The sequence below is a fragment of the Alosa sapidissima genome, chromosome 23 (genome assembly GCF_018492685.1).
Source record: "Alosa sapidissima isolate fAloSap1 chromosome 23, fAloSap1.pri, whole genome shotgun sequence".
NCBI lineage: Eukaryota > Metazoa > Chordata > Actinopteri > Clupeiformes > Clupeidae > Alosa > Alosa sapidissima.
This window is the reverse complement of record NC_055979.1, coordinates 22,242,480-22,256,700: the sequence shown is the minus strand read 5'-3', so window position 1 is coordinate 22,256,700 and position 14,221 is coordinate 22,242,480. Positions and strand designations below refer to the sequence as shown.

Sequence of the window (14,221 nt, the reverse complement as noted above, 5' to 3'; positions counted from 1 at the left end):
ATTAAATCTTTTCATCGGATCACACTGAAGAAATGACACTTTGCTACAATGTAGTCAGTGTACAGGTTGTATAACAAAATGTACTATCCCCCATTACTGTCTGCTGGCAACAGAAATGAGTACAGTGAAAATGTCCAAATTAGGCCCAATTAGCCATTTTCCCTCCCTGGTGTCATATGACTCGTTAGTGTTACAAGGTCTCAGGTGTAATGGGGAGCAGGTGTGTTAAATTTGATGTCATCGCTCTCACACTGGTCACTGGAAGTTCAACATGGCACCACATGGCAAAGAACTCTCTGAGGATCTGAAAAAAGACTTGTTGCTCTACAAAAAGATGCCTTAGGCCAGTGGTTCTCAAAGTGTGGGGAGGGCCTCACTAGTGGGGAATAGAGACATGACAGGAGGGACATGTTGAACAGGAGGATTTTTTTATGCCTATCTTAATGCCTTTCTTTTTTTGATACGGAAGATCATAGATTCAAAACAAGCCACATACAAACAAAGGAGTCGTAAACAGACAGACATGAAATAAAACAACATCAGATCCAGTGGACCGAGACGGTAAATGTAACGTGGAACCAAAATGCAAAAATAATATGTTAACATTATAATTTTGCTGGGATGATGGGCTCAGGTGGAGCTTGAAAATCCCCACTTCCAAAGTGAGGAATGACAGAAAAAGTTTGAGAACCACCTTGGGCTATAAGAAGATTGCCAACACCCTCAAAAACTGAGCTGCAGCACGGTGGCCAAGACCATACAGCGGTTTAACAGGACAGGTTCCACTCAGAACAGGCCTCGCCATGGTCAACCAAAGAAGTTGAGTGCACATGCTCTGTGTCATATCCAGAGGTTGTCTTTGGAAAATAGATGTATGAGAGCTGCCAGCATTGCTGCAGAGGTTGAAGGGGTGGGGGTCAGCCTGTGCTCAGACCATACTGCATCAAATTGGTCTGCTTGGCTGTCATCCCAGAAGAAAGCCTCTTCTAAAGATGATGCACAAGAAAGCAGTTTGCTGAAGACAAGCAGACTAAGGACATGGATTACTGGAACCATGTCCTGTGGTCATGGAACCATGTCCAAGATAAACTTATTTGGTTCAGATGGCGTCAAGCGTGTGTGGCGGCAACCAGGTGAGGAATACAAAGACAAATGTGTCTTGCCTACAGTCAAGAATGGTGGTGGGAGTGTCATGGTCTGGGGCTGCATGAGTGCTGCGGCACTGGTGAGCAACAGTTCATTGAGGAAACCATGAATGCCAACATGTACTGTGACATACTGAAGCAGAGCATGACCCCCCCCCCCCCTCTCTTCAGAAACTGGGGAGGGCAGGGCAGTATTCCAACATAACGACCCCAAACACACCTCCAAGACGACCACTGCCTTGCTAAAGAAGCGGAGAGTAAAGGACGGTGATGGACTGGCCAAGCATGTCTCCAGACCTAAACCCTATTGAGCATCTGTGGGACATCCTCAAACGGAAGGTGGAGGAGCGCAAGATCTCTAACACCTACCAGCTCTGTGATGTCGTCATGGAAGAGGATTCCAGTGGCAACTTATGAAGCTCTGAACTCTATACCCAACAGGGTTAAGGCAGTGTTGGAAAATAATGGTGGCCACACAAAATATTGACACTTTGGGCACAATTTGGACATTTTGTGTAATTACTTTTATTGCCAGCGGTTTAGACATTAATGGCTGTGGTGAGTTATTTTGAGGGGACCGCAAATTTACAGTTACAAGCAGTACACTTACCACTTTACATTGTATCAAATTGTCATTTCTTCAATGTTGTCCCATGAAAAGATCAAATATTTGCAGAAATGTGAGGGGTGTACTCACGTTTGTGAGATACTGTAGCTTATTTTCCATTATTTAACATAAAATAATTGATTTTTTTGATTCTGTTGACATCATACATATATATATATATATATATATATATATATATATATATATATATATATATATATATATATATATATATATAATATTTTAAAACATAGGCTACAGACATGATACAATATCTTAACTGATTTTTATGATTAGACAAAATAAATGTGAAAGCCTCAGGCGTGTTGCTGGTCACATGCCCTTGAACTGTTGCATGATAGACAGCAGGTGCTCGCTGCGTTTTTGAATGTTGCTCTGCTCTTCTTTGAGTTTCTCCTGTTCATGCAAGACTTCTTCCTAAACCAACCATTGAAAGAAGACTTAGAATATTTGTGCATTTCGACACTGACAAAAGCCTAAAACATTACACCTCAGTGACCGTGTGAGTGTGTTTTTGTATGCCTCTTGTTATTTCAGGCTTACGCACCCGCAGTTTACAGAGCTCCTTCCTCTCCTTGTCATTCTCCTCTGCTCGAGCTCGCAGCCACGCCTCATTCTGAGTCCGGTGTTTCTCAAGCATTTCCTGAAGCTCCTGCCCAACCAGATACCCAACAGAACTTGCTGCTGCTCAGTGTCATACTTGCCCATCATTCTTTTTTTTTTGTGTCAGATAGTTAATAACCAATGATATCATTGAATTCAATGCAATGCATTGAATTCAATTCAGCCTCCTTTTTAGATATACAATGAAGTTATTAAGATGCTGATACACATTGTCGTATCACAATTACTTTACATACATATTTATGATGATATTGCAAACCACACCTTACTGTCAGCTACAAACCTATAAAACCAGCTGTAAAGTTCCTGAAATAAAAGAATATAACTGCAAGCAGTAATGAAGAGGTCATAGCCCCACAGGCCACAGTTTCCAGTAATCCAGTTTCCAAGGAATGATCCAAGGAATCAAATAGTATAGTACTTCATTGTAGAAAATCAGGCAAATGGTTCAAAATGTATAGCAAATATAAAACCATAAATGCGCACCAAACTTCATTCCATTGGTAGCGCTTGAGTACTCAAGGCGCAGACATGAAACTTGGTGAAAAGAATCAGTGTCAAATTTTTAAATATTTCACTATACGGTACATTGCAGGAAGAAGAAAGATGAGTGAGAAAAGGTAGAAGCATAATGGGGGTCTGACAGCTTACTTGCTTGGCCTCCCAAAATGACAAATAATCCCTAAACCATTAACCATTTCTCAAAATAACTTATGACTACGATAAAAGACAAAGAAATATTATACTGACACACCTGTTCCTGTTTTTGGTGGTGGATTCTATAGGCCTCCTTTTCACACTGAAGAGCCTCTGCAGCCTGAACAAGCTCAGCCTTTCCTCTAAAAAATCACGCATCACACATGGTGAAGTTGTCAGTTGAGATAGCTGCCAAGATAACAGCATACATCTATTAATCCAGTCCTCGTCTTTAAACTGCAGAAATTATTCAAACAAACTGTCACTATCGGCTATGGGACAGAGATAACATAATGCAGCAGACTCCCTCATCATCACTGGATGCGGACAAAGATCATAGGCTGAGCAGGTATAATTAGTGTGTCTGAGAAATCAGTCTGGTTTCAAATCAGTCCATGACTACAATGCAAGGGGGAGCCAACTTTTACCAAAAGGTTATTGAATTATCTAGGAATGGAAGCTGGGGTGCACACTCGAGAGATAATTAATCCAGGCAGACAGAGTAGACTTATTGAATCAGACAGCATAGGCTATTTGTAAACAGGATTTTTCCACTGCTTGGTTGAATTTCCCATTGTCCTTCGTAATTTAGAACGACCATTAACCGTAATCTGCACACCTATGAAGTAGATCCATTTTTTTGGCCGTATCACACTTGTATATTAATTCGCCGAACTCGTTGTGAAGTTTAAATGAACTGTTACGTTGCATCCGAGCTGTAAAATGCAGATGTTTAGAACATTGCAACATTGTAACATATGACGGAGGTGGCTTTTAGCTAGATGGATAACAGCAGGCTAAGTAAAATAGCGATGTTTCAAAGCTAAAGTTCATCAGAATCTTGGGATACGCCCGCTTGACAACGGGAGAGATAGAACTAACGACTAACGAACTAGTAACGGCAGTTTGTCCTGTGAGTTGAGAAATTAGTTGATATGTGTCAGAAGAAATTAGTTCTACAAACAAGACAGTTTTAGCGATTAAAACGTTTAAGTTGTAACAGGAAATGAATACAACGCAAGTGGCAACAGTGGAATAAGCGGGATAATGGACTCCACGGTGGTCTGTTCACAGAAGTTAATGCACTTACGAGGTTTAAACCGCTTCGTGTCGGGGCCGTTTTACAACCTCGACCGTGCATTAACTTCTGTGAACAGACCACCGTGTCGTCCATTATCCCTTACTTATTTGCTACCAGTGAAGAGTAGCAGGCATTCAGCTGATTCCTTAGAGCTTAGTTATACTTGCTGCTAACTATACGCATACGCATTCGCATCATGGCTGCCATGCGTATTCGGGGTCAGCCCTATGTTCCCAAAGCCCAATGGTCCCACAGCCCTATGTTCACACATTTCTAGGTTAGGATAAGGTTAGGGTTAGGGTCTGGGAACATAGGGCTGTGGGAACATAGGAACGCTCCCGCGTATTCTACGTTCGTTTGGTAACATGACGTGTCTGCAAGATGCAATCTGGGGCCAATCATATGGTTTGCCCTCGTTGTGCTGAAGCAAGTATTTAGAAAAGACGCAGCAGGTCGCATGGTCGCTTGGTCTAACAGCAACTATATTCCTAGCCTTAGGCCAGCTGTGGATTGCCAGCGTGGAGTGAGTGTGTCAGCTGCGTGGCGTGTCTGTTTTCATTTCGCATTCACTGGAATCCATGCATTTCCACGGAATTATTTTTGGAATCTGATCCCTTATCATACCTGTTCACTCGTTGCTCGACTTATCGTGACTAAATTCAAGATGGCGGCGAACGGTAAACTTACTCAAGGTACTGTCTGTATAAATCGTCTTGTAAATAAACTACCAGTGCTTTTTCAAAGTTCTCAATGTCTCGTTTTTAAATGTCAAGGCCCTCGGAAGTCTACCAATGAAGTATGGAGCTACTTTGAGCCTCGTAAATGGTGTAAAACAGTGATTTATTTGCATGGCTAAGCTGATGCCCGAGGTACTCCCATCAAAAAACTGTTGGTAGCATTGGCTAACTAGCGCCAGATTTCTGAGTGCAGGGGACAAGCCGCGATGGGCTATGAGACATACGTTCACACTCTGTATCATGTTTCAACACACTTTAGGTCAATATCACACATCCTTTAACAGGTAACAGGTTGCACACTGCCTGCGTGACATGCGCGGCTCGAGGAAACGCCATGCTGCCGCCACACAACTGACACGCAAAAGACATGCCATGCTCACATCACACCAGCAGTCTGCAGTCCTTACCCTAGATTCACACACTTGCGTTGCATTACTGCATGCCGGTGGGTTTTCCCAATTGTCGGGGATGTATACTATGGTGTATACCTTGAAGCATCACCGAAATTTGATTGGCTGGTGCCTTGCGTTGCTGTCCATTGGTGCAGCAAAAGTTGATGGGGGCTATGGGAGCAAAGCAACGCAACGGAACCACAATTCACTTCCATGTAAAGTGAATGAGATGCGTCTCCAGCACTGCATTCAACGCAAGCACTGTATAGGCACCGTTATTGAGGTCAGGAGCTGGGTTGAGTTGAACTAGAGGAGTAATACCCAAAGAACTCTATCTCTAAGATGGACCACAGTGAATCTGTATCAGATCAGTGCTGTATCTGAATAGTGAACTAATCCAGGGTCTAAATTGTGCATCATCATACTATGTTAAATACACACTTAAAGGTAGACATAGATCTCCGTTTCTCGAGGTCACCGAGTACTGTCGAGAGTACTGAGAAAAACAGAGATCTATGTGAAAAATCGCCGGATTCTCCTTTAACTAATCATGATAGGGTATAAAATGTAGATTTAATTATTATTAATGCTTCATCAATTTGCAGCATCCAAAGTTAATGTGTACACTCACACACACATAGGTTTGCACAATTATAGCAATTGACAACTAACGCAATTAATCTCAAAAGCTATGAATAATTGTGCATAATATTTATAACTTTTATATTCATGTCATCCTCTGACTGTGCCACTTCTGGTTGGTGAGTTTTACAGTCGATCGGAGGTGCTGTGCTTCTTTTGTACTGGGAGTGCTCACCAATCAGGGATGTTACAAATTAAAGAGACATTTGGAATATTGAACCGAATCAATAATCATTAACATTCAAAAATCATATCGCTAATCTCCATCACAATATCCGTCAGAAAATCGCAATTAGATATTTTCCTCAAATCGTGCAGCCCTACACACACATCAACTTCTTCTAGAACCTAGACAATGTTCTGAAGATTAGTAAGATATTTTTTTAGATAATTACATTCATTTCCCCCATGCTTTCCAGGTCATGTGCCTCTTCGGTTATCTGTCCACATACGTTTTAGATTAGTGTACCGTTTTATAATTTTGCGTCTTCCTATACATGACAATGATAAAAAACCTCTAAATCAAATCTTTATACTTATGTAGGTAACAGTCATTTGCTCTAGACTCTTACCTTACCCTGTCTGTCTGTCGGACTCTGAGACATTCTGAACACGAATATAGACAAAGATGTGAGCAGGACATTATCATTCATTTTCATGATTGCTCAGTGATGTTATACTCTGCCCCTGGCCTTTGTATCTGAAATGTCTGTTCTACTTTAGTCATGGAACACAGAACAGGCCTATACCTGTCCAGTCTTTGGGCCTCCTCATCCAACGTGGCAAATGCTTTGTGGATCATGTCGAGAGCCTCATCACGGACTGCAGTGAAATCTCTGTGTCCTGTAGGCTTGAGATGAATTTTATATAGTATGTAACAGAAACAACTGAAATATTTAGGCTACACAAGAGATATTTTCACATTTGAATTTTAAAGGTTGGTCTAGCTAAAGCTCAGCCTAAAGCTGATTCTATTCTGTTTCGTACCTCTGTAAAATCACTTCTCTCATATGTCAGGCTTATTGATGATTTATTTAGTTCATACTTCACATTGGGAACCTTTGTTGCAGCAAACCTGCAATTGCAAGAAAACACCCAAATGTAACTGGCCATTTGAATAACAGACACAGAGCCTATGACATGAAACTGAAACCCAAAACCCAAGAGAAATCTACATTTAAGTGCTGTAAGGGCATGACAAATCAACCAGAACTATTTAAAAACTCATTCAAAGAAATATTGACTTTTAAATCCTAAATGTCAGTCTCTCTGCAGCACAAGCACCACTGCACTTTATGTGCAGTTAATTCATGTGGAAATGAAATGCCTCGGCCCCATAGCTCTCACCCATTACTAACTCCTTGGAGACCAAATTCAGAAAGGATCTCCTTCATCACTATGGCAGAGATAAACAGATGCGTCATTAGTTATAGATGCCCAAACCCATATCACATCTGTGTGTAATAGAGCCTCAAATTTACTGTGTCGATATAATGGTCACAATAAATCACACTGGCAAACATATTACTTGATATGAAAACAGACTGGACAAAACGTTTTCAGTTCAGAAACACAAGCTATGTGGGGTGTATTTCTTGGATATGGAATTAGAACTGGTCCATTTTTTGCCAGTTTATTAAACAAGTGTATATGCTGTTAGCCTTCATTTGATTTTACATGATGTAATCCCATGGCCTCTGCTGATCAATAAGGGTTTTCCAATTAAAGTCTTCATGTTGCCATGTCAAAATGAGACAGTGCTGAAAACATTTTGCTCTGCAAGTTCTGATCATTATCATCATCTATCGTATACATGGACAGAAGAAATACCTGGTTGTCTTTCTGATGGGTTAATTAATTTCATCACTTTCAAGTCATTGAACTCCTGTTCTTCATTTTTGCCACCAAACACATACATCTACAGAAACAACAGGACAGTTTTGAAGAGTATAGACAATACTTGTAGTGAAAATAACTTTTTTGTTATTTCAGGGGGTGTGAAAAATGATCTATCATTTCTTGAAAATGGAAACCGATACACACATGGCTGTGCAAGATGAAAGTCACAAGATTAAATCGTCGTGCAGGGGGAATTCCCACATAGAGTGGAACCTTCCACTTCATCTTTGCTTCAGAAAGAAGAAAGGATTGTTATACAGGTAATGTTTTACAGATATATAAAAATAGACAACATATAGGACTGCCGTTAGTAAGGGAAATTTTTGTTATATTTAAAATGCCTATTTTTATTCATGACAATGAAAAGTGAAAGGTCAACTATATATGAGAGGGGATGTCATATCTATGTAATTACCTATGCTTAATTTGTAGATTTCATTTGATGCTGTAACTGCTCCATCCGGGCTCATGATTTTACCCCCAAACAAATAGATATCCTCAGATGATATGAAACACCACGTCACACAGTTACTATCACAGTCATTTGCATTCGTTAAGATATTCACTGAGTCCAAAATACCAGCAGGCATATTTGTATATTGTAGAAAAGTTGGACATCACATTTGGGATCAGCTTACTTTTCAATTGCATTTTCCAATTAAACAACAGCTTATTACACTTAAAACCTTCTAATGTGTAAACTGTTATATCTTGTCTAAAGACCAAGGCGCTGCAAGTCTATAGGGAGCTCAGTGTTTCCCATACATTGACTTATTTGTGGCGGCCCACCACAATATCAACATTGACCACCACACAATGATTTTCCAGGTTGTACTAAATTGTGCATAAATCTAGTTAGCATCATAACCACGCTGTGCTAATTTGTTAATTACTGTTGTATTCAAGTTAATTCTGCAAACCAACCACCACAAATGGAATTCAATTCTGTGGGAAACACTGGAGCTCAGTGCCTTAGAGCAGAGCATTTGACGTTCGGCCCCTTACCTTATCTCGGTGGGCAGTGAGGGTCTGGCCGGCACCGGACACCGGAGACTCACCTTTCACCTCCCACTGCTGCCACTCCAGTGAGCCTGAGGGTCAACATATTTAAGTAAGTATAAGTATAAGTATATACTCTTTTGATCCTGTGAGGGAAATTTGGTCTCTGCATTTATCCCAATCCGTGAATTAGTGAAACACACTGCACACAGTGAACACACAGTGAGGTGAAGCACACACTAATCCCGGTGCAGTGAGCTGCCTGCAACAACAGCGGCGCTCGGGGAGCAGTGAGGGGCTAGGTGACTTGCTCAAGGGCACTTCAGCCGTGGCCTACTGGTCGGGGTTCGAACCGGCAACCCTCCGGTTCCAAGTCCCAAGCGCTAACCAGTAGGCCACGGCTATGGAATCCAGCCCAGTGACTCACTGGAGGCGCTGTACGCCTCTCCATCTTTTCAGTGAGAAGTAAAGTTTAGAAATGGTGTAGGCTACATGCAGCTCAAACAAAAGAGAGAAAAAATGTTTGTATATAGTAAAAGCAATTTGGGTTGTACTGCAATTTTGTCTGCTAGTTGCAAGAGGACATGATTTGATAACTGTGTAAAAGCAGTTTAACTAAAGAGTGATGCAGAGTAAAATTGATGGTCAGTTGACATAAAAACGTGCAAGCCTGCTGTCCAATTCCATTTCCATGGATTTACCTGTGCCGAGAACATAGATGTCTTTGTAATAACATTCATCCTCCCCGCATCCACCGTACAAGAAAATCTGCTCACCAACAGCAGCTAACGTGTGGTTATATCTACAAAGAAAGGGAACGTTATCAAGGTTACATGCATGGGATGGGACAACCCTCAGCAGTCTTCAGAGAAGAAGAAGAGAGGTTTAGTCAGCCAAGGTCCTTGGAACAGTGAAGCTCGAGACAGTGCCAAATAAAGAAAGAGTTTCAATAGGAAACAGATGTCTCTTAGATTCACTTTCACATGAGGTCACCTCTTGACTGTTTGTTACTGCCAACAAAGCATAGCAGATATTCGACCACACATCCCAGGGTAAGCTTGTGAAAATAAACTGTGAGCAATATGACTGTTGGTTTGAGGAGTTTTCAGTATTCTGTTTCCAGAGGGTCTGTGTTTTTTCATACCACAGACATCCAAATCCAATTCCATGTTCTATTGGGTTTCCTCTTCCAGCTCACGCACACACACAGTAATCTTCTTTACTTTTCTGAATGGAGGTCTGGCTTACTTGATGCCATAGCTGAGCATTTTTTTTCTTTTTGGGAGAGATCCTGTTTCTGTTTAAATTCATTGTGCGGCCCTATTTCCTACACTCAAAAGAGGCTGTCCTAACTAGTGTTCTCAATTATTATTGACAACAAAGTGTACTCGGTGAAGCCTTTCCTTACATTAAAACACTGCTTTTGTGTAAAATCAAATAATGTGGTTAACTGGAGTATAACACTGCAGGCTATAAGATACTAAAAATACTCTATTGTCCAATAAAGGCGTAATTTATTCAAGAAAAACAAAGGAAGGAATCCCATGACAAAAATAATATAGGATAGAGATAGAAATGACTTTGGACTTTGACCTTAATTTGTTGTCCTGCATGAACAGAGACCCAGAGACATACTAACACAACACACAGTATAAGTATAAGTATAGTATAAGTATATATACTTTTTTGATCCTGTGAGGGAAATTTGGTCTCTGCATTTAACCCAATCGGTGAATTAGTGAAACACAAACAGCACGCAGTGAACACACAGTGAGGTGAAGCACACACTAATCCCGGCGCAGTGAGCTGCCTGCTTCAACGGCGGCGCTCGGGGAGCAGTGAGGGGTTAGGTGCCTTGCTCAAGGGCACTTCAGCCACGGCCCACTGGTCGGGGCTCCAACCGGCAACCCTCCGATTACAAGTCCAGAGTGCTATTTAAAAGTTTAAAAGTATTTAAAAGTTGCCTTGCTAATACCGGTAATATGTGTTCAGGTGAATTACCGTGGAGATGGTATGTTCCCTGTTGTCCTCACAGGTGTCCAAAGCATTGAAACTAAAACCAAAGTGGTAAACATTTGATCAAATTGTGCAACTCAATACATAACATGTATTGTGCAATACACTGAATGTACAATACAGTATACACATTACAGCATAACACTCATATAGCCTATAGGCCATACTGTGATGTGTGATGACAGACCAACCTGTGTTGAACATCATCAGGTTGTCTATAGGCACCCCATCGAGAAGACCACCATATACGTAGATATTGTCTCCCACGGCGACAGAGCTGTGGTTGAGCGTCCTAAGAGGCACACCACCAATGGAGAGCTTCTCCCATGCCAGTAACACTGAGCAGAACAGGGCAAAGGGCGGTAAAACAATTTAAAGACTTCAAATAAACTGGCTGCACTTAACGGTTTATGCAAAATTAAACCTTAACCACTGTTGTGATTTAGGGCTATGTCTTTCAGGATGTTAAAATTTCAGTGTGTTTAAATATCCATTTTTGTTTAAATATCAAAAGATATTCAAACACATCAGTGCAAACTCTGATCTGCAATTCGACAGCTTATCCAAACTCTCAGCATTGCTGACCTCCACAGATGAAAAAGAACTATAGGAGTATTTAGGGACAAATAGTAATCTTTTAGGAATACTATAGATATCAGACAATTGTGAATCAGAACACTACAGAGGGCAAGGATATGAGGTATAGAATATCACATGTTATACTGAACTACTATAGACGTGGTGTTTCATATCATCCGAGGATATCTATTTGTTTGGGGGTAAAATCATGAGCTCAGATGAAGCAGTTACGGCATCAAATGAAATCTACAAATTAAGCAGACATCTTATAGTATTACTGTCTTTTTCATAAGGCTTCACTTACCAATGTCAAAGCGATAGACCCCAGGGAGACACTCTTTGGCCTCTGGACTGGATATTCCCCCAAACAGGTAAACCTGGCCTTTAACCACACTACAGAAGATTGTTATTATTTATAAGATTGACTTATTTATGCATTTAGCTGATACGTTTTTCCAAAGTGACTTGTTGATTAATTACTTTTTTCTTAACTTTTCTATTTAGTATTTATATTTAAAGGTATACTATGCAGATTTAGGTATTTTTGGTGAGTTTATAGCTCCCTCTAGAGTCGTGATGTATTTGTTACTCTGCTATTGTAAATAGCAAACTTCTTGCGACTTATCCCCCCTGTACACAATGCAAATGCTTTTGTTGTGGAGGTGAAGGATTAACAACAAAATTGACTTCATAAAGGTGAAAATCTTGCACAGTGTGCCTTTAACTTCCTCTGTGAAGTTGAGCTGCCTCTGAGTCTAACAGTTTCATTACTGGTATTGATGTGACGTCTTCAAGAAGTATATGAAACTTTAACTTAAACTTAAACTTCAGATATAAATTGCAGGGGGCAGTCTCCCAGGTCTTCTTTGCTCAAGGGCACACACGGTGGCAGCCCTGATTATTCATCCTCACACAAGAGGCGAAGTAACGGCTGCATTGTTTTACACTGACTGCCAGAACGTTGACCACTATTATTTTTTATTGTCAATTACTTATTCAACAGTTTGCAATTCTAACTCAGTCACTTACCAAAGACTATGCCCCTCCCTGGCCGAGGGCACTGCACCACTTTGGGGCAAAGCCTCCCATGTTACATATGTGGGCGACACTACAATAGAGGTCATGTGGGTTTATTATGAAATGCCATGTACATAAATCGGTGAAGTAAAATATGCGTTTATCCACATTAAATGTTGAAAGCTGAAAGTTAAAATACCTGTACCTGTTAGCATGTGAAAATCTCTCAGGTATGTTGGATCCTGTTAATCATATTGATACAGAAAATTGATAGGTTCAAGTCAAGATGCAGTTCAGGATGGTGCAACATAAACAGTAGCCTGCTTTGCCTTTCAACAAACAAACACACACACACACACACACACCAAAGGTTTTGCTTATGAGACTGACTGTGATATGGTGAACGTGCATATTTTCTTGACTAGGAATACAAAAAAGGTAAGAGTAATTATAACTAAAACATTCAGAAACAACTGTTGTTTCTTACCTCGCTATTGCTTGAGGTGGCCCCACCAAACAAGAAAGCTATGTTGCCAGCCAAAGCAAGTGCATGGCCATACCTGTTAATAACATAATGTACACACTATGGTAGCATAGCCATCCAAACCACTTCATTAAAAATAATGGCAATATCAAATGACCAGCACTACAACATGAAATACCAGTCTAACACACCATTTATGTTTGACATTCCAGCACACACACAGTCTGTAAGGAGATCTCTTACCTGGGGCTTGGTGGTTCTCCTCTGACCTCCTTGTCTAACCAATGGCCGCTTGCCAAAGCCATTTGATTGTCTCAAATCCAGGTGTCTTTTACGTCTGTGTGGTCTGGAGGAGGGAGAACATCACAAATAAAAACAAGGTATTTGCTTCTCTTTGTGCTGAGAGAAGAGTAGGCTACTTGCCCCTGTGGGAACCTGATGAAGTGTACACTTGTTGCCTAGTGAAGATAAACAAAACCCACAGGTAATAGTACCCAAAGAGGCAGATCACTAGCAGTCCCAGTACTGTGAGGGCAAAGTGTGAAAGCATTAGTTTGAATGCAGTCTACAAACACAAAGTTTGACTGTGTATTGAGAGAAGACTTTCAAAAATGCAAATAGGCAGCTACAACATACAATTGTATTTTTTGTATTACCCGCATACCCTCCTTCAAAAAAAATTAATTGAACAAAGAACCATCACTTAGAAACTAGAAATCAAAAAACCATAAAAAGGCTATTTTACCCACAGATCTCATGATGTGAATTGTGTGAGGAAAATCAAGTTACAGTGACTGATTCTTCCTAACAATGGCTAGGCCTAATAGAACAGCATTGCCCGATGTGACATTGGACAGATAGAAATCAACAAGCAGTGAGGTTCAGTCTGTGATAGCCTAACTATTCATCCACAAACTACAGTGAAAATAAAATGAGCTTGTTATGCTACTCTCAGTTTAGTTGTCCTCTCAGACATTTCCATAAGGCATCTGAAAAAAATACAGAATATTGAAATAAATAGGCCTACATAAAAAATTGTAAATAAAGAATATAACCCGTCGAATCAAAATGAGCATATTGCATAATGTAAAGAATTGAAGCATAACATTGATTCACCTGAGTCAACCCGATAATAAAGCTATTTAATGACACGTGATTTCCGGTCGCCAGGAAGATCTGCTTTGCTGCTGAAAGGCGGATACGCTGACTCAAGATCAGCTCCATGATTCCTTTTTGACGCTTTTTATTTGACCATATTGCGCTCAACTGATTTGGGATCAGC

At 40.6% G+C, this 14,221-nt stretch overlaps 1 protein-coding gene across 2 annotated transcripts; it reads right to left on the bottom strand.

Moving 5' to 3' along the window:
* Positions 1–2,021: 2,021 nt before the first annotated feature.
* On the bottom strand, positions 2,022–14,183 carry zmp:0000001301 (rab9 effector protein with kelch motifs). 2 transcript variants are annotated; one of them, XM_042080217.1, is made up of 19 exons: positions 14,056–14,183; positions 13,183–13,285; positions 12,943–13,015; positions 12,661–12,697; positions 12,468–12,546; positions 11,743–11,831; positions 11,051–11,197; positions 10,845–10,896; positions 9,545–9,645; positions 8,850–8,935; positions 8,260–8,341; positions 7,989–8,074; positions 7,776–7,863; positions 7,293–7,341; positions 6,933–7,020; positions 6,695–6,795; positions 3,152–3,236; positions 2,321–2,425; positions 2,022–2,190 (listed from the first exon to the last, which is right to left on the bottom strand). In XM_042080217.1, the coding sequence occupies exons 2-19, from the start codon at positions 13,242–13,244 to the stop codon at positions 2,086–2,088; spliced, it is 1,515 nt and encodes a 504-aa protein (XP_041936151.1). In that variant the 5' UTR covers positions 13,245–13,285; positions 14,056–14,183; the 3' UTR covers positions 2,022–2,085. The 2 variants fall into 2 exon arrangements, with proteins under 2 accessions (XP_041936151.1, XP_041936150.1); XM_042080216.1 differs by lacking the exon at positions 14,056–14,183 and having other exon boundaries at positions 13,183–13,327.
* Positions 14,184–14,221: the final 38 nt, after the last annotated feature.